The sequence below is a fragment of the Sprattus sprattus genome (genome assembly GCF_963457725.1).
Source record: "Sprattus sprattus genome assembly, chromosome: 3".
NCBI classification, from domain to species: Eukaryota; Metazoa; Chordata; class Actinopteri; order Clupeiformes; family Clupeidae; genus Sprattus; species Sprattus sprattus.
The window spans coordinates 33,678,308-33,698,670 of NC_137922.1; the positions used below are offsets into that span (position 1 = coordinate 33,678,308).

General features: G+C 43.5%; 1 protein-coding gene across 1 annotated transcript in view; it reads right to left on the reverse strand.

The window, feature by feature from the left end:
* The window catches only part of LOC308361700 (calcium-activated potassium channel subunit alpha-1a-like), a gene marked incomplete at both ends in the record, with an annotated part of 92,318 nt that overhangs the window by 63,661 nt on the left and 8,294 nt on the right, over positions 1 to 20,363 (reverse strand). Inside the window, one exon of the mRNA XM_080834125.1 lies at positions 14,805 to 14,972. Within this exon, the coding sequence (XP_080690251.1) occupies positions 14,805 to 14,972 (168 nt within the window). The remainder of the gene's footprint in view (positions 1 to 14,804; positions 14,973 to 20,363) is intronic.

Below are 20,363 nucleotides of genomic sequence, written 5' to 3' on the forward strand. Positions count from 1 at the left end.
AAGTCGTCTAGGCATTTGAGTCGTTTCACAGCAGTAAAAATGTCCAAGACATTTCCTGTCTGTCCCCACCAGCTTCCGTCCCTGAAACAGGTCTAAGGCTAGTCCTTTGCTAAACTTCATCCCACTCACTTGTGACAATGCCATGGTCCTTCATTCTTTCATCATCTTGACCCTAAGAACAGAAGGGACATACACCATATTTCCACAGTTATAGGGCTGTTCAGCTACAAACCATTTAATCAAAAGTGATAATCCTTCAGTGTTTTCCCCCCCTCACTATTTACTTTCAGGGGAGGCTTGAGATTTTCAGTGGACCAGTTGTCAAACAGATGGCCCCAAGCGCTCAGCCACCGCCAATGCTCAGCTCGGCATGGCAGCCATGGCAGGAGAAAACTACCTCTGGCAGGGATTTGTGTTCGGGGACCTCCCCTGTTTAGAGGTAAGGAACTTTTCTGAGCAAAAGCATGCGGGGAAATAGGCATCTGTGAGTCAATTACTGAATTCAAACAAGGGAATATGACTGCAAACCAGTAGGTAGGCCCTTCCATGGTAATAAGGTTTACCTTGAAAAGAAAGAAGAATTCCCAGCCGAGAAATGAATATGAGAATTTTGCCTGCTTCATTTGATCGAACCTTCTATTTATGCAAACCGCTGCTACCTGTTACAAAACCTCAAGGCCTCTCGACCTGGAGAAGTCAGGCTGTTGAATAAACAAGACGGATGCCGCAGAGAGTTTGGTGGTGGATTCACTGTAATCAGAATACTGCCAGTGCCATCATGAGCCATCATCAAACTTAACACAGACAGACAGACAGACAGACAGACAGACAGACAGAGAGAGAGAGAGAGAGAGAGAGACAGACAGACAGACAGACAGACAGACACACACACAAATAGACACAGACACACACACACACACACACACACACACACACACATACATACAGTATACAGTACATACATACATACATACATACATACTGTACATACATACATACATACATACATACATACATACATACATACATACATACATACATACATACATACATACATACATACATACATACATACATACATACATACATTCCTACATACATACAAACCCTGGGGTCAGATGGAACTTGACGTCTGGACGAGGAGCTATAGTCTAAAGAGAACTCAATGAAACTGTGAAATTGCTTCATGATGCTTTAATCGGTCCCTGCTTTTCATTTGTGTTCTTATTCTTTGTAAACCAATGGTGTAAACCCATGGAAAACATGATCCTATTCTGTTAGTCTTTCTCTCGGTTTATTTCTGTGTGGCCTATATGAAAATGAAGGCAAACAATGGATAATGCCTGTCTGTGTATGGTAATATGCCCAATTAAAAACTCAGACTGGAGTCTGGAGCAATGTTTTGGTCTTTTGTTGGACGTGCCTGCAGCCTGTACACGCAGAATACTAATCAGTATTCTCACACACACACACACAAACACACACACACACACACACACACACACACACACACACACACACACACACACACACACACACACACACACACACACACACACACACACACACACACACACACACACACACACACACACACACACACACACACACTCTCCTTCCCCTCTCAGGGCCTGGCTTTTTAAGGAGTAGCCTAATTTAACCTGCTCAGCGTGGGTTTAGCAGACACTGACACCCGGGCTTAGCTTGTCTCTATTGTGTTCATCAGGTTGGGCACATCGAGATAGACCTGTGGCTTTGAGTGAAGCACCCGCGCTGTTCAATCACATCATACTGTGTGGATGTTTTAAAGATCGAGATAAAAGGTGGTGGTGGTTGTATAACAAAGTTTAAATATATAAATAAAACAAATAAGATGTATCACACAACTTACACACACACACACACACACACACACACACACACACACACACACACACACACACACACTTCATCTCATGAAATCCCTCTACATGCTCATTTTAAAGCATGCTGACCATGTTTCCAGGATCATGTCTAAATGGACGTCTAATAAATTTCACATCAAAAAATATCTTTTGTCAGCTCTTTGTAAGGAAGCTTATTCTACACATCTACAGGTGAAAAGGTGACATAATCAAGACCGTATAGATTTCCTCTACCTACACTTTCCTGGAGGAAAAGAAAAATCACCCGTGAGTCTATGTATGAATTATCTGCCTGCCTCTTTTTTTCTCACGACCCTTACCCCCTTCTGTCCCTCTACCAGGCCGGCCTCAAGCACAGAGGGGTCCCCCCTCTGGCTGGGTTCTGCTAAAAGTTTCTTCCAATTAATGCTTGCTCTAGGTTCAGATCTTGGGCTCTATAAAGCGCGTTGACACCAGGTGTATTGTCAAAGGCGCTCTACAAATGAATACATTTGAATTGAACTGAATTGAATACTCCCGACAATAGAAGCACGAGACACAAAAGGGAGATGAAATCTTCACCTCCTCGACTTGTGCTAAGAGCGATAATTACAAGGGTTCCGATGCTTCTCTTCACGAGCGAGGACGGAGTGCTTACAGCACAAGGGCTGAATAATTTACAGTCACCTCTCGATCTGGTGCGTGGGCCTCGGGCCACTCTGCAAATGACCAGTGCAGTAAAAGGCATACCGCTGATTAATCCGCCTGGTCGGAGCCCCAGCTACACATGTAGGAGCAGCATCTGGTTTCAAGGGCAAGGAGATCTATGTAGAGATCAATGTTAGTGCCATATGTTCATCTGTTTAAGTGTGCATTTACCTATGTGTTAATCCATCCATCCATCCATCCAGGTTTATAGCCATTTATCTATCTATCTGTCCATCCATCCACATTTGTAGCCATTTATCTATCTATCTATCTATCCATCCATCTATGTTTCTAGCCATGTATCTATCTATCTATCTATCTATCCATCCATCCACATTTCTAGCCATTTATCTGTCCATCCATCCACATTTCTAGCCATTTATCTATCTATCTATCCATCCATCCATCCATCTACGTTTCTAGCCATCTATCTATCTATCTAAATCTAAAAACTAATACACACACACACACACACACACACACACACACACACACACACACACACACACACACACACACACACACACACACACACACACACACACACACACACACACACACACACTTAAAGTCTATGAATAAATGGAGGGGAAGCTGTGCAGCATAATGTTGCTGATTTAAGTCTCAGCGAGAACTCTGACCCTTCCCTCCAGTGGGAAAAGCACAGGCGTACTGCTTAAGCAAATATCTATTTACTGTGGAAACAGAACATTCAGGCAGGCTTCACACAAAGAAAAACCATCAGTGTGGCTTCAACACTTAAATATATATTTAATGTAGAAACAGAACATTCAGGCAGGCTTCACATAAAGAAAAACCATCAATGTGGCTTAAACACTTAAATATCTATTTACTGTAGAAACAGAACATTCAGGCAGGCTTCACATAAAGAAAAACCATCAATGTGGCTTAAACACTTAAATATCTATTTAATGTAGAAACAGAACATTCAGGCAGGCTTCACATAAAGAAAAAACATCAATGTGGCTTAAACACTTGAATATCAGGGGTCCATGGGTCGGCTTCAGTGAGGACATACACTAGCCACAGGCACTGGATACTAAAAAGAGGTATATTTAATTTTTTCCTCTCACACACACCCGACTGTCAAAAGCGCAACACCACCTCCATGATGACAGAGGTGAACGAGGGGTGACGTTCGCATCACTGCTCCCCCCCCCCCCCCCCCCCCAGCCCCCAAACAAACACGATGATGGCACGGGCCCTTCCCCTCCACTCGCCCCCCCCCCACCCCTGTCGTCTGCTCGTCCCCTCAGACGAGTCATCACCGAGCTTGGAAATCTCTGCCCTCCTTCAATTAAGAGGACAAGATCCGGAAGCTTCTGTTTTGGACACGAGCATCCACCAAAAACAGATGCCATCCCTCGCCTCGCCTGTTTGCCATCAAATCCTGCTGTCAGGCTGAGTTTAGAGTCTTACGTTACCGACCCACCCCGCCACCCCCACCCCCCCCCTCAAATCGACCCCTCCCCTTCTCCGTTTCCATGGAGCTTGCATAATTCCTTCCTTAGCAGATTGGCATGGTAAATAAATAAGTAACTAAATAGCTAAAAAGTCAATAGATGAACAGGCAAATAAATAAATATAGAAGCATATGCCTGAGAAATCCAATACTGTATTTGTATCTGCTGAAATAAATCACTAAATGCTAGCGGTGTTTCAGCTATGACATGAGGATCCAAGATGCTGGCTGACAGTAATGAATTCACTCATATTTTTCAGAAGCACTGCTTACTGTGAAATGCATCACCGTTTCAATGAGTAACATTTGTATTCCTTGCTATGTCTAGTAGTAAGTTTGCAAAATGTAATCTAATGATTTGATATGAACTCTAAAAAAAAAACACGCAACACTTTTCCCCCACTTTGATCCACCAACCTACAGCTTATTGCACAAATGTAATTCTTGAAATTCATGTCGGCAGGACCCATGAACTTGTGTGTGTGTGTGTGTATATGTATATATACAGTATATATATTGTGGATGTGTGTGTGTGTGTGTGTGTGTGTGTGTGCGTGTGTGTGTGTGTGCGTGTGTGTGTGTATGTGTGTGTGTGCAACAGATTAAAACTCCCAAGATAATTGATTCCAGTTGTGGCTTACTGCATTAATACATAAAAGTTCAGACAACATAATATTTTAAGCCTCTCTCTTTACCCTCTGTGATGACTGCGCAAAACAATTTTCATAAACACAGATCAGAGAATGGAAAGAGGACTTTTTACACTGATCTTGTCAATGACAGAAGATTATGCTGGGCGATGCGGTCTTCCCTCTCTGCTAGATCGCCTAAAGCCGTCTCGTGGTAATTTCATGACTTCCGTCTAGCACGACAAATCTTTTTTCAACCAAGATCTATTTTATTTCTCCTTTCTGATATCAACCCTTCTTTAAAATGAGTTCATCTCAAACAGACACCTCTCTCTTAATGTTCTTTTGGTCAAGTGTTTTCACTAAGGTCTCAAAGGACTTTCCCACTTCATTCTGGCCTCATTAGTATATTTGTATGTTGGGTGTGTTCCTGGAGGAGATGGGTGATGAAGGTAGATAATGTGTGCCCAGTTTTAAAGCCCAGTGATCATGAGCCGCAGAAAGGATGGATGGGTCCATGGACTATGTCATCTGGAGAGAACTGCACAGCAGTATAGAGAGTTGAGGGAAGCCAGAAACTAGAAAATAAACGTGTTGATGTTTCACTCTTAAATAGCAGTCTCTCTCTCAAGCATCCACACACAGACACAATGTCCTCTGAGTTTAACACACACACACACATTTTGTCTGCTCTTCGTAACATCTGCCATACCTTTCATTTAAACCAACATTTTGGTAAATCTTAACTAAAACACAAACATAATCTCACAGATTATCCCCATCTGATATAATATTATTTCCAAAACTTTCGACATACAGAAGATACATTTTGGTTGAAGCATCTCAAAGCCATAAAATTCAACATTTAAAGTATTAATTACCAGGCATTGATTAAGAAAACAGACAATTCAATATATTTTATCAACAACACTTTTGCAAGAGTTTTGATGACCTAAATCTTTATCAAATCACTTAATCTTTATTTTGTCTTGCAGGTTGGCAACTAAAGCAGACCGCAGTGCAACAAAACGTTTTAGGTAATGCCATTATATCATCACGTTTACCCCAAATAGACGACATGCTTGTTCATCCTCTATCCTGATTCCACTGTCTGGCCCCTACAATAGTGACTATGGTATGTTCTAAAGCAGAACGCTTCATAATCCCAAACCTAGGGAGAAATCTGTTTTCAGAATACCCCGATGAGGAGAATGTCGTAATCACTTCATAAACCCTTGTTGTATGTGCATACGTCATCTATTTTCAAGACATATAACTGCAAAAAAGGGATATACTGAAGTACGTCTTCATCTTGTACCGATATATTTTTATTTCCCAAACAATGGTCAGCGGTAAGGCTTCATATGAATGACTCCTGAGCTCTTTTGAGGGTAGACTGGCACATAAGGGAAACAGGTCAGCAGCAGCAGTTACAGTGGCTTAGTAGATAATGCCTCAGGCTGTCGCCTCCTCATTGAAAGCCCACTGGAAATACTAGCAGTGGATGATGACAGCCATACTAAGCACCCCTAGTCCTTCAGGATTTGAGCCTCAGGCTGGGAGGCTGGGCCATTGGGGAAGGCCTGACAGCTAAACACTGGATGTAAATAACTTGTGTGATCAGCTGCCCTTGTTACTGGGAAGGAATAATCAGTCTCAATCTACCAATTATGTGTTTTATACTTTTGTAAATACCATATTATACTATACTATATTATATTATATAATATTTCTAGGGGTTTTGGATGACAGAAAAGGACTTCCTCTGTACATAACTGTTTAATGACAAGCCTCACCCATCAGACGGATGTCAACACAATGAAGGAGATCTCCCTGCCTCCCATCTGTCTGAGACTGGGGCCGGGTGGATATGACAGTCACAGGAAAACAAATCTCACAAAAGACCACACCCCGTCTCTTCTCCACAGCTTGGTGTGGTGTGGAGCTTGTCACTGTGCCAGCCTATCGAGGCAGGGTGTGTGTGTCTGTGTGTGTGTGTGTGTGTGTGTGTGTGTGTGTGTGTGTGTGTTTGCTGAGCAGGATCTCTGCCAGAGGCTTCCCCATTTCCATGTGCACACAAACACACACACTCAGACACACATCTGAACACACTTACACAAAGACGTTCACATTGACACACAGACAAACACACACACATATGTGCACAAGAGCCCACTTAACACACACACACACACACACACACTCACACACACACACACACACACACGCACACGTAACACACACACACACACACACACACACACACAGGCTTAAATCAGCATCCTCTGTGTAACCCCACTCTGAGAAGAGAACTCTCCCTGGCTCGTTGTGAACTTCAGTCCTCGTGCACTAATGGAGTGAAATAATGAAACGGCTCTCCTCACATTTCAATCCTGCAAAGAGGTTATTAAAACCCTTCATCATCTGCACTAATACGGAGGGAATACAGACGTGAATGATTTATGATCAGGTAAAGATGAAATACTTCACACAGTGTTGTTGTATAGGCAAAAGCTTTTATGCATCATTGGTTATGATACAGAATGTGCTTTAGTGTGGTTGAAGGGTGTACGTGGATGTAAGCATTGTTTTTTTTTAGTGGTTGCACAAGCACATTTCGTTGTGTATCTATCTAATGCACAATGACAAATACATTATTTTCTATTCTATTCTTCTTATTTACAATGCATGCAGACAAACAAAGTTTTAAACTGAACTTTAGATGTTTGTTAACAACTTAATTAATTGTTTCTGTGTCTGAGTGTTTGTCAAAGTTGTGATCGCTCCTGTTAAGGTTTAATTTCTTCTCAACTGAAGGGTCAAAACACTTGAAATCTAGACAGTCATGCATTTTGACTCCAGTAAGAATCAAGGCCTTGCAAAAACTGATCCATGTCCCCTCCACAAGGAGGAGGTCGATTAGGGCTTTTTCATGGAACAGGTTGGTCCACTACACCAGTGAACTGTAGCTTGCCTTAATTAAGCCACCCTCTCTTATCTGAGATCAGTTCCTGCTTTGGTTTTAGAAAGGGATGGGCGGAGGTGCCGGTTGCCAGGAACTTCCCTGTGGTCTGTCTAATGAGCCTAAAGCCCTTCCAGCCTATGGGCACTACACCACTTCTACAGGCTGAACAACTGCAGAGATTTTAGTTTGTTATTAAAAGTGTTTCATTTCGAAAAAAACTAGACAAAATAGCGAGCACCACAAACAAATGCTCTTTGAAATGTAAATTGAACCTATATACCTCACCATATACCACTAACTTTGAGATACTGGACCACACGATTCCATCACCATATACCACTACTTACTTTGAGATACTGGACCACACGGTTCCATTATACCTCACCATATACCACTAACTTTGAGATACTGGACCACACGATTCCATCACCATTTACCACTAACTTTGAGATACTGGACCACACGGTTCCATTATACCTAACCATATACCACTTACTATGAGATACTGAACCACACGGTCCCGTCATACCTCACCATATACCACTTACTTTAAGATACTGAACCACACGGTTCCAACATACCTCACCATATACCACTTACTTTGAAGTCACAAGCTGTTTCCTAAGTCATAATAGATCCCTTTCACCTCCCCCAGAAGATCACTACCTTGTGGCCTTAATGTGCAAACTCTGACACTTGTGGCATCTCCTTGCTGCGTGGAGTTTATATGTACACTCCCTGCCTTGTATTTCAGCCACAGGCATCAGTGTGGATCACTGAAGCATGTGTGGTGTCCCTGGATGTGTGTTATGGTGTGAGACTGTATTTGCAGCTTAAGCCTGTACCGACAAAGTTTAGTGGTAGAGTCCAGTGACCAAGCGTCCTTGTTGCACGCCTGCCTGTGAATGCTGAGACTCAAATCGATTCAAATTGTTTTAAAAGCTTTATGTGCTTTTGAATTGTCCCTTGGAGCTGTAAAACTATCAATGAGCTCTTTGTAAGAGTGTTAAATGTTGCCTTGTGAAAATAAGCTGAAGGATTCTTTAGGGCTCTGAATAGCACACTGTAAATTCGACAAAGTTCTACAGGTCTGAGTTAGGCTGTGAAATGTTAAAATAATCCTTTTGGGCACCGGGCGGCCCACTTCTAAATCCACAGAGAGTACCCACACAACCAGGGTGAGATTGAGGAGGAACTGAAACATAGTGGGCCAAATTTACAAAGCATTTTTCTGGTCTGCATGTTAGCCTTTAACGTTAATTGAACATGGTGCACAGCTAAACAGCGATAATGAGTGGAGTTTATGAACGATGATCAACACCCGTGTAGATATCCACATCTAACTTTGATAATCGCACGATGATCAAGTGTTCAAATTGAATCACCTGTTGCATGCCCTCATTCTATTGTTTGAGCCAGACCTGTATGTTATGGCCTTTCAATGTGCATGTTGTGAAAGTACCTTTGTTATATGGCCCTTAATATCCAGTGCACTGGACTAGTAGGTCATTCCCCCCATGCTTCAGTGATCTCTCCTAGGATCCATCTCACTTGCTTGTCCTTAAACTGAGGATTAACTCCGGAGTAGTCTAAAAATAATGGTCAAACAAGGAAAATGGTGCCAGTGGTTCCTAATCTTGTTTCTACTGAAATGTAGTTGAAATAATGGAAAGAGACAGAAAACAGGATGCTTTCCCAGACAAACAAAGCATTAAGTGTCAATAATGCAAATTCACATTTTCCCCTTCCCTTCCAAGAATGCTACAAAACTGCCTACAGGCTTTCTGTGTAGGTGCAGTAATCTAAGGGGCCATTACGGTTCATTCGATTCACCACATTCTTTGAGTGATCCCTTAAAACAGTTCCCAGTTGGTACTTGTGTACAGTGGGCATCAATCAACAACAGTAACGTCACTATCACATTACTTTAAGCCAGGGGCAAAGGGGGGGAATAGCCTGAGTGCTTCAGTGCAAACTAATACGATGAAAATTAATTGGTTGCTAAGATTAGCATTTCAATAAGGCTGGCCTTTATGCAAACAAAAGCGAAGTGCATGATTAAAACCTGTGACCTGCCATTTATAGGACTTCCCTTTCACATCATTCTCAATCCAAGGATTGTTTAATCATTTATATGGTGTCAGAGCTTTGTAAAAATGATTTTATACCTATCAGATGACAAAATATTCCTTCAGATATCCTCACAAGCATTAAATAATAGATGCTGTTGTTGGCTTCACCTTGGTGTGATTTTCCAGCCTCTAAAACCCTGCTATGACTGACATCAACCCTCTCTTGAGGGACACAAGACCGTAACACAACAGTGGAACAAATTATGGGCTGATCAAATTATGATAAAAGTATATGGAGGGTATACTGTCTGACAGGAATTTGTATTTCAACCTAAGCACAATTATACTATTGGCAAAAATATAAAGCACTGGTGCTGATAAATGGTATATTGATTCTATGTATTCAAATCCTTCTAAGAACCTAATCGGGAAAAGCCTTTTAGCTGGGCAGTGCTTGTCAGTGTCTGCTCCAATGCTGCTCCGATCTCTGGGCTTCTCTATAGCAACAGAGTTGCGGTCTGTGCCAGAATTTTTCTGTACATGATCTGCTGCCAAAAAGACAGATTAAGTCGTGACATGTCCCCCTCTCCTCTGCTGGGGATACCTTAGCCACAGGCTGACATTGGGGCGGATGCTGTCCAGATGAGGCCCAGATGTGTCGCGGATTCGTGCCAGAGGTGTCTTCTAAAGAGGGAAATTATAATGGCAGAGCCATCCTGCTGCCCAGACCTCGAAGCATCAGTTGATTGGACAAATAGAACCTTGGACGGTCAGGGTCGAGGGAATGGGCAAACAAACATAAGCACAGAACACATGCACACACAAAAACATACAAAAACAAACATGCAACAAACATACACACACACATACACACACACACACACACACACACACACAGAGAGACAGACACACACACACACAAACAAAACCAATGTGGTTGAGGAGCGAGGGAGCCTACACTGGACAGATGAGGAGGTCAAGCAGGAGGTTCTGGTGGGTGACACACAGACTTGTTCCCCAGGCCAGGTTGGAGCCGCTTGTGGCGTCTACAGGACCAAACTACACTGGATCACTTCCCAAAAGCCTGCTTACTAACTTGAAATATGATATAAATAGATCTCCTGAAAACCTCAATGCACCACTTTGTGCATCTCTGTGTGTGGAATAACACGTTAGCATCCCAGCGATGGATTTTTACTGTCCAGAAATCTACCCGAAAAAGTGTAACATGGATCATAACAACACCGGTCAATGATGCCAGAATATGCACGTTCAGATCACAATATTTTTAAAGAGAACAAGGTATCATTCAGAAAGACTTATATAGTATTACAAGGCAGATATGGCCCTGAAAAATAAAACTTTCCCCGTGGTGACGTGAGGTGGAATCTTCGACGAAATCCTCTCAGTTACCGTGGCCAGTCCACCACAGCACTCCGCTCTTCAGGACCATTTGTGTTAGACAAGACAAAGCATTTCAGGTCACTGGCGAGGCGACAGGCTTCGCGGTCCGGAATGGGAAGGGGATGAATTAATAATACGCACCACTTTAAATAGCCGGCTGAAATATCTCACAGCAGAACCAGTGGAGGGCATGACTGGTGCTGCACCAACTCCTATACAGGGGCCCAATCAAGGCGAGATCTGGGCCGGTTGCGGCCCTCATGCTGCTCAGGGTCAGCGGCTATCTGGTTTGATCCTTCAATAACTCAACACGGCCACTCACTGACAGACTCGTCTCTCTAAAATACCCCGTTTATTTTTCAGTAATCAAAATCACAGCGCTGCTTGGTCCCCTAACGTCGCCAGGAAGCCATCAGTGAAATTAAGTGAACTCAGAAAAGGGTTCTGCCTCATGATTTTCATGCACGTTGAAAACAACCATTTTGAATGCTAACCTCACAAACAACTCCTTAAACATCACAAAAAAGTCTAAAACAAAACTAAACACACAGCTGATATCAATGTATTTACTGCTATGTGTAAAACAGAACACACATATACAATGCTGTCAGACAAGGACAAATCCTCTGCTTCCCACCGGAACAAATGTTGACACACAGCAAACAGTGCTGTGTTGAAAACCACCATTTTGAATGCTAACCCCCAAAGGCAACTCCTTAATCATCCTAAAATGAAATTAAACAATCATGTTGTGATGAACTGACATCAATTCATTCACCAATATGGAATACCACCAATACCATAACAATACTAGACAGAATACACATGTACAACATGTCAAGCAAAGACTTGACCTCTGCTACCGACTGGAAAACATATCGCCACACAGAGCAAACATGGCGGTCGCTCAAATGTCAGTAAAAACTCCTTAAAGGGCTCGGCGATGCACAAGAATAGCCCCAGCCACCTGCTCTGCCACCCCAGGTTTTATTTGGGGGCTGTCGGCAAATAATGAATAGGCAGTGCTTTTGTCTGCGAAACACGCGTTTCCCTCCTCTTTCAGTATCATGTCATCAAATCTGTAACGAGTCGTAGACTGACAGATGTAGACTGATAGGGGGCGGCCTCGCACACACACACACACACACACACACACACACACACACACACACACACACACACACACACACACACACACACACACACACACAGGCTGTGAGAAAGGAACATTTTGACTGCAGAGATAAGCCTTTATAGACAAAGCTTAAGGGTGGGGAGGCTTGGGGGGGTTGGTAGTGGTAGTGGTGGTGGTGTGGGCTCTCAAATCAACGGACGTTGAGGGCGATGTTTGATCTTTTGTAATCTGCCAAGTCTTCGTTGTGACCCGAAAAATGGCCACCGAGACGGACCTGAAGCCTATACAGACACACACACACACAGACACACACACACACACACACACACACACACACACACACACACACACACTGCTTCCCACTGTTCAATGTAAACAATTCACTGCTCCATGCTGTGGGCTCCATGCACAAGGGCATCCAGTGTACTGTGTGTCTTTCCCCAGACCCAAATACGTTTTCAGATGGCCACAGATATAAAGCTTTAATTTGTCCCCTAAACAAGCTGACATAGAATACACATCTGCTGCTCTTAGGTAAGCTGCTGTTGCCATGGCGACAGACCCGGGGCTCACTAAACATAATGCCAGTGTCTGTGTGTGTGTGTGTGTGTTATCGTGTCAATCTGTGTCTGTATCCGTATGTGTGTGTCATCGTGGGTTGTCACAACTGAGGAGGGGCATTGATGAAAGACATTGGTCCTCCTCTGCCAATACACACACACACACACACACACACACACACAAATATGCATCCTATGCTGTATCCATACACTCACACACAGACACACACACAAATACACAGAAACTATATGTCCACAGACACACAAAAATTGTTCACCACTCCACAGAGTACTTCTAAACAATTGGCTGCAAAATTCTTTCGGAGCCCAAAACAGACTAAGAGTGAAGACATAGTCATTACAGAGTAGTGAAGCTGCTGTTGCTGCCACTCCTGCTGCCACATTTGTGCAGAGCCACCACCACAGGAGGATAAAGCCATCAGCAGAACGATGGCCTTGATGAGCTACGATACTCCTACCCACGCACCCTATACCGCCACCATGCTAATCGTTAAAAGGCAAGTGCTGTCAGACAATTTGCTATCGGATCTCCAAACTCATATGGCGGGACCTTGGACGATTTCTTTTCCTGTCAAGGACGGCGCGACAGGAAGGGAAACAATCCCATTTTGGAGGGCCGTGTCTGGCAGCGTCTCTAGAGAGGCTGACCCATAAGGCTGGTCAGCCAGGCAGTGCCTCCAGTGAGGCTGACCCATAAGGCTGGTCAGCCAGGCAGTGTCTCCAGTGAGGCTGACCCATAAGGCTGGTCAGTCTGGCAGTGTTTCCAGTGAGGCTGACCCATAAGGCTGGTCAGCCAGGCAGCCAGGGGCACAGTGATGAGGTCGGGCCCTAATCTCACGCAGATAAATCTTCACTTAATCCCAACACACAATGTAATGAGGATAACAGGGGCGAGAAGAGAGATGACATGCGTGTCCAAGCGTGTAGGCGACTCTCGCAGCGCTGCATGCAGCCTCCGCAAAAGCTTATGCCATGTCGAATGCATGAATGAATGGATATACACTTACTGGCAAAAATTCCAGCCAATTCATAACACCAGATGAAGTTGTGATACTCCGGACAGACAGAGAGACGGACAGACGGACAGACAGACAGACAGACAGACAGACAGACAGACAGACAGACAGACAGACAGACAGACAGACAGACAGACAGACTGATGGACTTAATATTATTGGGAGAGGGGCAGAAAGAAGGATTAACAATTCAATAGTATGACTAGTCTCTCATACTAACGTGCATCAGCCTCTGACTTGGCAGTTCCCATTACATACCATATGCCAAAGAGGACTGGAGTGGGCTAGTAGACTCTGACGCTAGTTATAAATATCAGTAAATATCAGCCACGCTTTGTTCAACCTCCACTCTGGGCAAGTGGCCATTATACATAGTTACTGGCCAAACTCATACAGTAAGCCTCTTGCTTGGACGCCAGGGCCAAAAAAAACACATAATGAGGGTGGAGGGTGAGAATGGCTCACAGCAGCAAGCCACCAGTGATCTGTATGAGCTTTTCAAACAACACAGACCTAAGTGAATTTGTTTTGTGGACATCCAGAGACTGACACAGCTGTGCGATGCTGAAAGGTGGGATTAAGAGCCCTGGTACGTAGCCTTTCTACATTTAGATGTTTACATTGAGTCATTCTTCAAGCACATTCGTCCAATGCAGTTTACAGCATGGTCAATGCCTGCTTTTATCAACATGTCCCTGTCCTGGGAATTGAACCTGTGACCTTGGCATAGCTTGAGCTAATGCTAACCAGCTGAGCAAGCAGAGCTACACAAACAGCATTATGTGGTAATTGTGATTCTCAGCCGCAGCCTCGGAATGACAGCCGGCTAGCCAGGACATGGTGCCAGGGGGCAGTCTTGCTGCCATTTTTGGGGCTACGAATGGTGTGGCCTTGGCCTTTGCTCTGTGGGTGTCCTGGAATAACTTACCAGGACGCGTCCGGTGAGCGTCTGTGCCGAGATCATTACCCCGGCCCAGTCTTTGACCGAGGTCATCCAGCCCACCTCGCTGGCGGCCACCAAGCCCTCTTTTCCATCGCTCTTGATGACAACGCCGTCCACGCCAATAACTGTGGGATTGATGACTCTCTGAACATCCTGAAATATATCAGATAAAGGGAGAGAGAGAAAGAACATCAGAAAAGGAGAGAATAAGCACAAGAGGGTGGGGAGGGGGGGGGGAGTGAATTATAGCCACCTGTCTCTTTTCTAGCTGAATGTCTTGTAATATGTGGCGCTGTGCTCAACACCACACTGACACCATTGGAGAACAAAATTACTTTCTACAGGACCAATGCACAATGGGTAGACAAACTGGGAAACAGCAACAGTAAAATAAACTTAGTGGACATACATAAACTATCCACAACGAGACGCTGAGAGACATAAAGAGAACGTAAGACTTTCCGAAGAAAAACACAAGATCCTTGAAAACCAAGACCTTTTAAACTACGTAATCTGTGTATATTGTGTTTGCAATAAACATATTTGTGTAAATGCAGCAGAATATAAATGTAACTGGATGATGAGCTTGTTTTGAAATGGTGACACAAGCTTGACTAAACATAAAGAGAACGTAAGACTTTCCGAAGAAAAACACAAGATCCTTGAAAACCAAGACCTTTTAAACTACATAATCTGTGTATATTGTGTTTGCAATAAACAGATTTGTGTAAATGCAGCAGAATATAAATGTAACTGGATGATGAGCTTGTTTTGGAATGGTGACACAAGCTTGACTAAACATAAAGAGAACGTAAGACTTCCCGAAGAAAAACACAAGATCCTTGAAAACCAAGACCTTTTAAACTACGTAATCTGTGTATATTGTGTTTGCAATAAACAGATTTGTGTAAATGCTGCAGAATATAAATGTAACTGGATGATGAGCTTGTTTTGGAATGGTGACACAAGCTTGACTAAACATAATATCATGGCCACTGATCAGTGTGTCACCATGGTATCCATGACCATCAAAGAGTGTGTGGGCTGTGTGTGGACTGGGAGAGGCATGGGGCCAAGAGCTGGGAACAAGCACAGGGAACAGAGCCCGGAATGTTCTGCGAAGATAGGTTCCAGTTCCACCCTCTCATTCTGGATCCATTTCATGGTGCCACGCACCTTCCAAATTAGATTTAGATCCTTAGTCTGAATCATAACCACACATCATCAATACCTCTGTTGCTAACATATTTATGTTGTTGTTTTTCACAGGTAAAAGGTAACAGACCACCACACTCAATTTTGCTGGTTGGCACAAGAACACGAGAAGTCCTTGAGAGCAGCTGTGAAGGATAACTACAGTTGCAGGGTAGGAGAAGCTGAACTTCTCAAGCTCTCACTTTGTGTTAGCATTCGGCGCTACTTTGACGCGTGGGCGTCACACTCTTCCCGAGAACGAGCCGCTCTTGCCGCCTTTCCCCCTCCCCTCCACTTCCTCGTTTGATCTGCTCAACGGGGGACTTCAGACGCACAACAAAAGGTAGTGCGCAGCGCTGGAAGCGATCGCGTGCCCCTCCGCACCCCAACCCCCTGCACATCCACCTCAGTCAGTGCCTGTTGCTTCAAAGAACTCCTGGCATGCGCGAGTAAGTATGCAGCATGTGTTGCACTCCCGTCCTACCATAAATCACTGACTATAGCCCAGCCTCTGTACGAATGTGACTCACGCTATGAATTGGCGTAACCCAGCACATCATGAAAGACAAACTGTGCGTCACAGTTATGCAGAGTATACCATCCTAGGTAAGTGTGTGTGGAAGACATGGTCTGGGAGAAGTTGGAGGGTGGTGTGTGATTCTATCCAGACTTTTATTAGAACTTTGTCAATCAGGCAATGTTGCCGTCGTATGGTTAACAATAGTAATGGTGACAACAGTTTTGGACGAAGATAGAGCTTTTATATATCAAATTGATCTTACCTTTGAAACCTCATATTTGTTTTTTTAAATCAACCCCATCTGTAACATCACAATTCCAACATAATTGACGCACTGGAAAGACACATTGCCATGTAGAGCTTTGTTTAGTATGACGAAGCTAGTCTACGTGGAAAAGATGATCCACTTCCTCTTAGCCTGATTTCAGTTGTGATGAAGGCCTGACCTCATAACCAGCATGCCTAGGCATACTGTGCATGTTATTTTTATGCCTGACATGACAAAATAGTATTAACGTTTCAACACAGTCACTGGCCGGGTGAGTGCTCGGCATAACAATACTGACAAAGCTGTGGTATGCACAGGGAGGTTGCCTGAAGTGCAGTACAGTACAGGGTCCTGCCTTTGAGGAAGAGCTGAGGGTGCGTTAAGGCCAGACCAGGATTGACATGGTCAGATTGAGGCTAACAGGATCTGAGCAACTGACCTTTTCTCACAGTACTGGCATTCTTTCAGTAATACTACGGTTTCATTTCACCGAGCTGCAGTTAGCCTAGCTATTAAATAAGCCCAAAAGGTTAAACAGAGCCATACATGTTATATGAATTTCCTCTCCAACAGTTAACCCCATGAACTTCCCATCACCACAACCTGAGCCACGTGAGTTTGCATCCAGTACAGCTTATAGAAAGCACCGGGGATATGATAAGAAGTTAAACACAGCCTCACAATTCACATATATCAAGAGAAGGTCAGTCTCCCCCACCCAGCACAGGGTTTGCATCCTCCAGCATCCACTCATCTCGATCCTTAATCCACACCCGCTTTCCCCTCTCACTGTCATTTTAATCAGTTTTACCAAGGATTGGTGGGAAGCTGTTTTGAAAAAACTCAACAAAAAAACAAAAAAACCACAGCTACAGTTGCCACAACATTACAGCCACTGCAGCAATTGAGCAAGCCTTAAAGTGCTCTCCAGCATTAAAATCGGGTGTCCTACTATAAACGCCCTCAGTGGCTCTGACTGAATACATGAAGGAAATCAAGTCCCGTAATTGCTCGTGCGGATACGCAGAAATGCCACTCGGCTCTGAGAGTGTGCCTACTCCACTGCAGTGGGAGATAATGAATTTAATACCAGATCACACTTAATGGCCCGATTAGCCAGCGCTGGCAGGACACCGGCATAAATAAAGGGAGATCCTGTGGCCTCTGTTTGAAATGAGCTGTGGACCATCCTGGCCTAATTGCTAAAGCAGTTCTAGGAGGAAGAGGAGGAAGATGAGGAAGAAGATGAGGAGGCAGGACGGTGCCAGTGGTGTGCTTCGCCTTCAATGCAGCTGTTAGACAGACTTTTGATTTTGCTACACAGGGGAGCGAGACAAATCCTGGGAGATATGTATTTATAACCATAACCAGGGAGACACATACAGACACACACACACACTTTTTGATTGTGTGATACAAAGAAGAAGAATGACAGGGAGGGGGAGATGGAGGGGAGGTGAGAGAAAGATAGAGACAGGAGGGAGGGAAGGAGGCCTTTATATGGACAGAAGGATAAAAACAGGGAGAGAAAGAGGGAGAGAGAAAAGAGAGGAATGGAGCTAGAAATAAGGTGTGGCAGAGGTCTGAGTAAGATGAAGGGCAATCGATGACTAAAGAGAGAAAAAAATGGAGCCTGGCACTAAAGTAGGGCGAGTGACTCCAGGAAAACCAGAGAGATGGAGGGTGAGAGGTGGGACTGTCAGACCGGCCATGGGTTGTTGTGGCACAGGGGACAACTGCATCATTTAACTGAGTATGGGTTCAATATTTTATGAGCCACTGCCAAAAACAACACTCTCGTAAGGAGCAGTTTACTGTTTGATGTAAACGTTTGGTATAAACATTTACATGTAAATGGTATTAACAATGGTATTTCTTTAATACAATTATTTAATCCAGAAACATTGTAGAAACACTTACACTTATACCTACACTTACACTTATATTTCTTGTTTGCTAGCTCTAGCCCACACAGTCGATGCGTCACTAATGCAAGAGTCATTACGTTATGTAGTGTCAATATCCAAATGCCTTGGGCCTAGGAAAAAATGTTGCGTTTCCTGTTTCAGCCCTGAAAAAATTAGGGTAGGTAGGTAGGGATTATCTTTTTTTTTTTTTTTTTTTTAAACAATTGTGATGGACCGAGCCCCCGGTAACCATCTCTCCGTGGGTATGGCCACAAGCTCAGAGTCAGAGTAAAGTTTTCCAGTTTTTTTTGGTTTATTATTTTTCAAAAGTATCCAAAAGTAATTTCACAAACTCATTAATTTCATTCCATCAGGCATTCACAAATATCTTATTTCCACAGCCCATATAGAACCACAGACAGCAATTATTTTATTAGTTTAATGCTGAAACTATGTGTCAGATTTCATTTTCATATCCAATTTGAAATCTCTATCTGTCTGCAATACCGGTCGCGGCCACTACGCAACTTCGGCGCTCTCACACTTGCCATGCATACACAGTAATTAAGAAATAAGCCCCAAGAGGCCGTGGTTTGCGCTGATTTTAGAACAGGTAAGGGGAGTTGTTAGGCACGACGCGAACCTGTTCTAAACCACGGACTCGCGGGGCTTATTGCTTTTCTAAAACTGTTACTACAAATATTTGATATGGTTTCATAAATAAAGACAATTCAATTTAAGAAACAATAGTTTAATGATAAACCGTCATTCTTCCGCCACTAAAAATTATAGTTCCTAAATAAATCGTTGCCACGCAACCCTTGAAGCAACGCAACAGCCAGATGGAACACTGGGTATGAAATGCGCTATATGAATGCCTTGCCATTCGCTGCGCAGTAATATGGAATGTAATCAGGTCAAATTGTAAGGTTATGCTGGGTTTTACAATGGCTTTTAGCCAATCACAATCAAGGATTTGAACAATCAGTTTTAGAATAGAAAGCACACGCAGCATCTACTGTTTGGGCAAACCTGGATACAGGGCTGTTAACGATGTGTTTTTCGCCTGGAAGTCTCTAGAAATCTGGCACCTTATTCAATTTCAAGTTCAATTTAAGAATCCTCCTGAGAACACTTCAGCTGTGTTCAGAGATATTTTCTGACTATGGTCTTCCGAAGTCCGTAAGAAAACGAAAATGAAAATAAAAATGATTTTTTTTTTTCGACAGGGAAACGCAGCCCACCCCAAAAAAAGGCTATGGTCGGCATTTTTTTTTAGGGTCGGTTGGAAAACAGGAAACACAAAAAAAAATGTCATAGGCCTTGGCCTTTCTCTTGTGATTCAGTGTCCTTCACAAAACGCTCACACAGGAGAAACGATAAAAGACAGGGTATAACCTGTTTTTACAAAGTTTCAGGAGCATGTGGACTTGTTCTACTGTAAATCATTTTCCCATCCTCAGGGAAACACACAAACTTGTTGCCATCACAGTTCAATGCTCATCTTCTAGTTCGACGTGCAAGGCATGCACATCTTGTGAGGACCAAATCACAGTTCATTGCTCGTGTTGTAGTTGAATGTGCAAATTGTGCACTTCTTGTGAGTACAGATTCTACCTTTTGACACTCTCTTGAGACACAGCACTTGTCGAGGC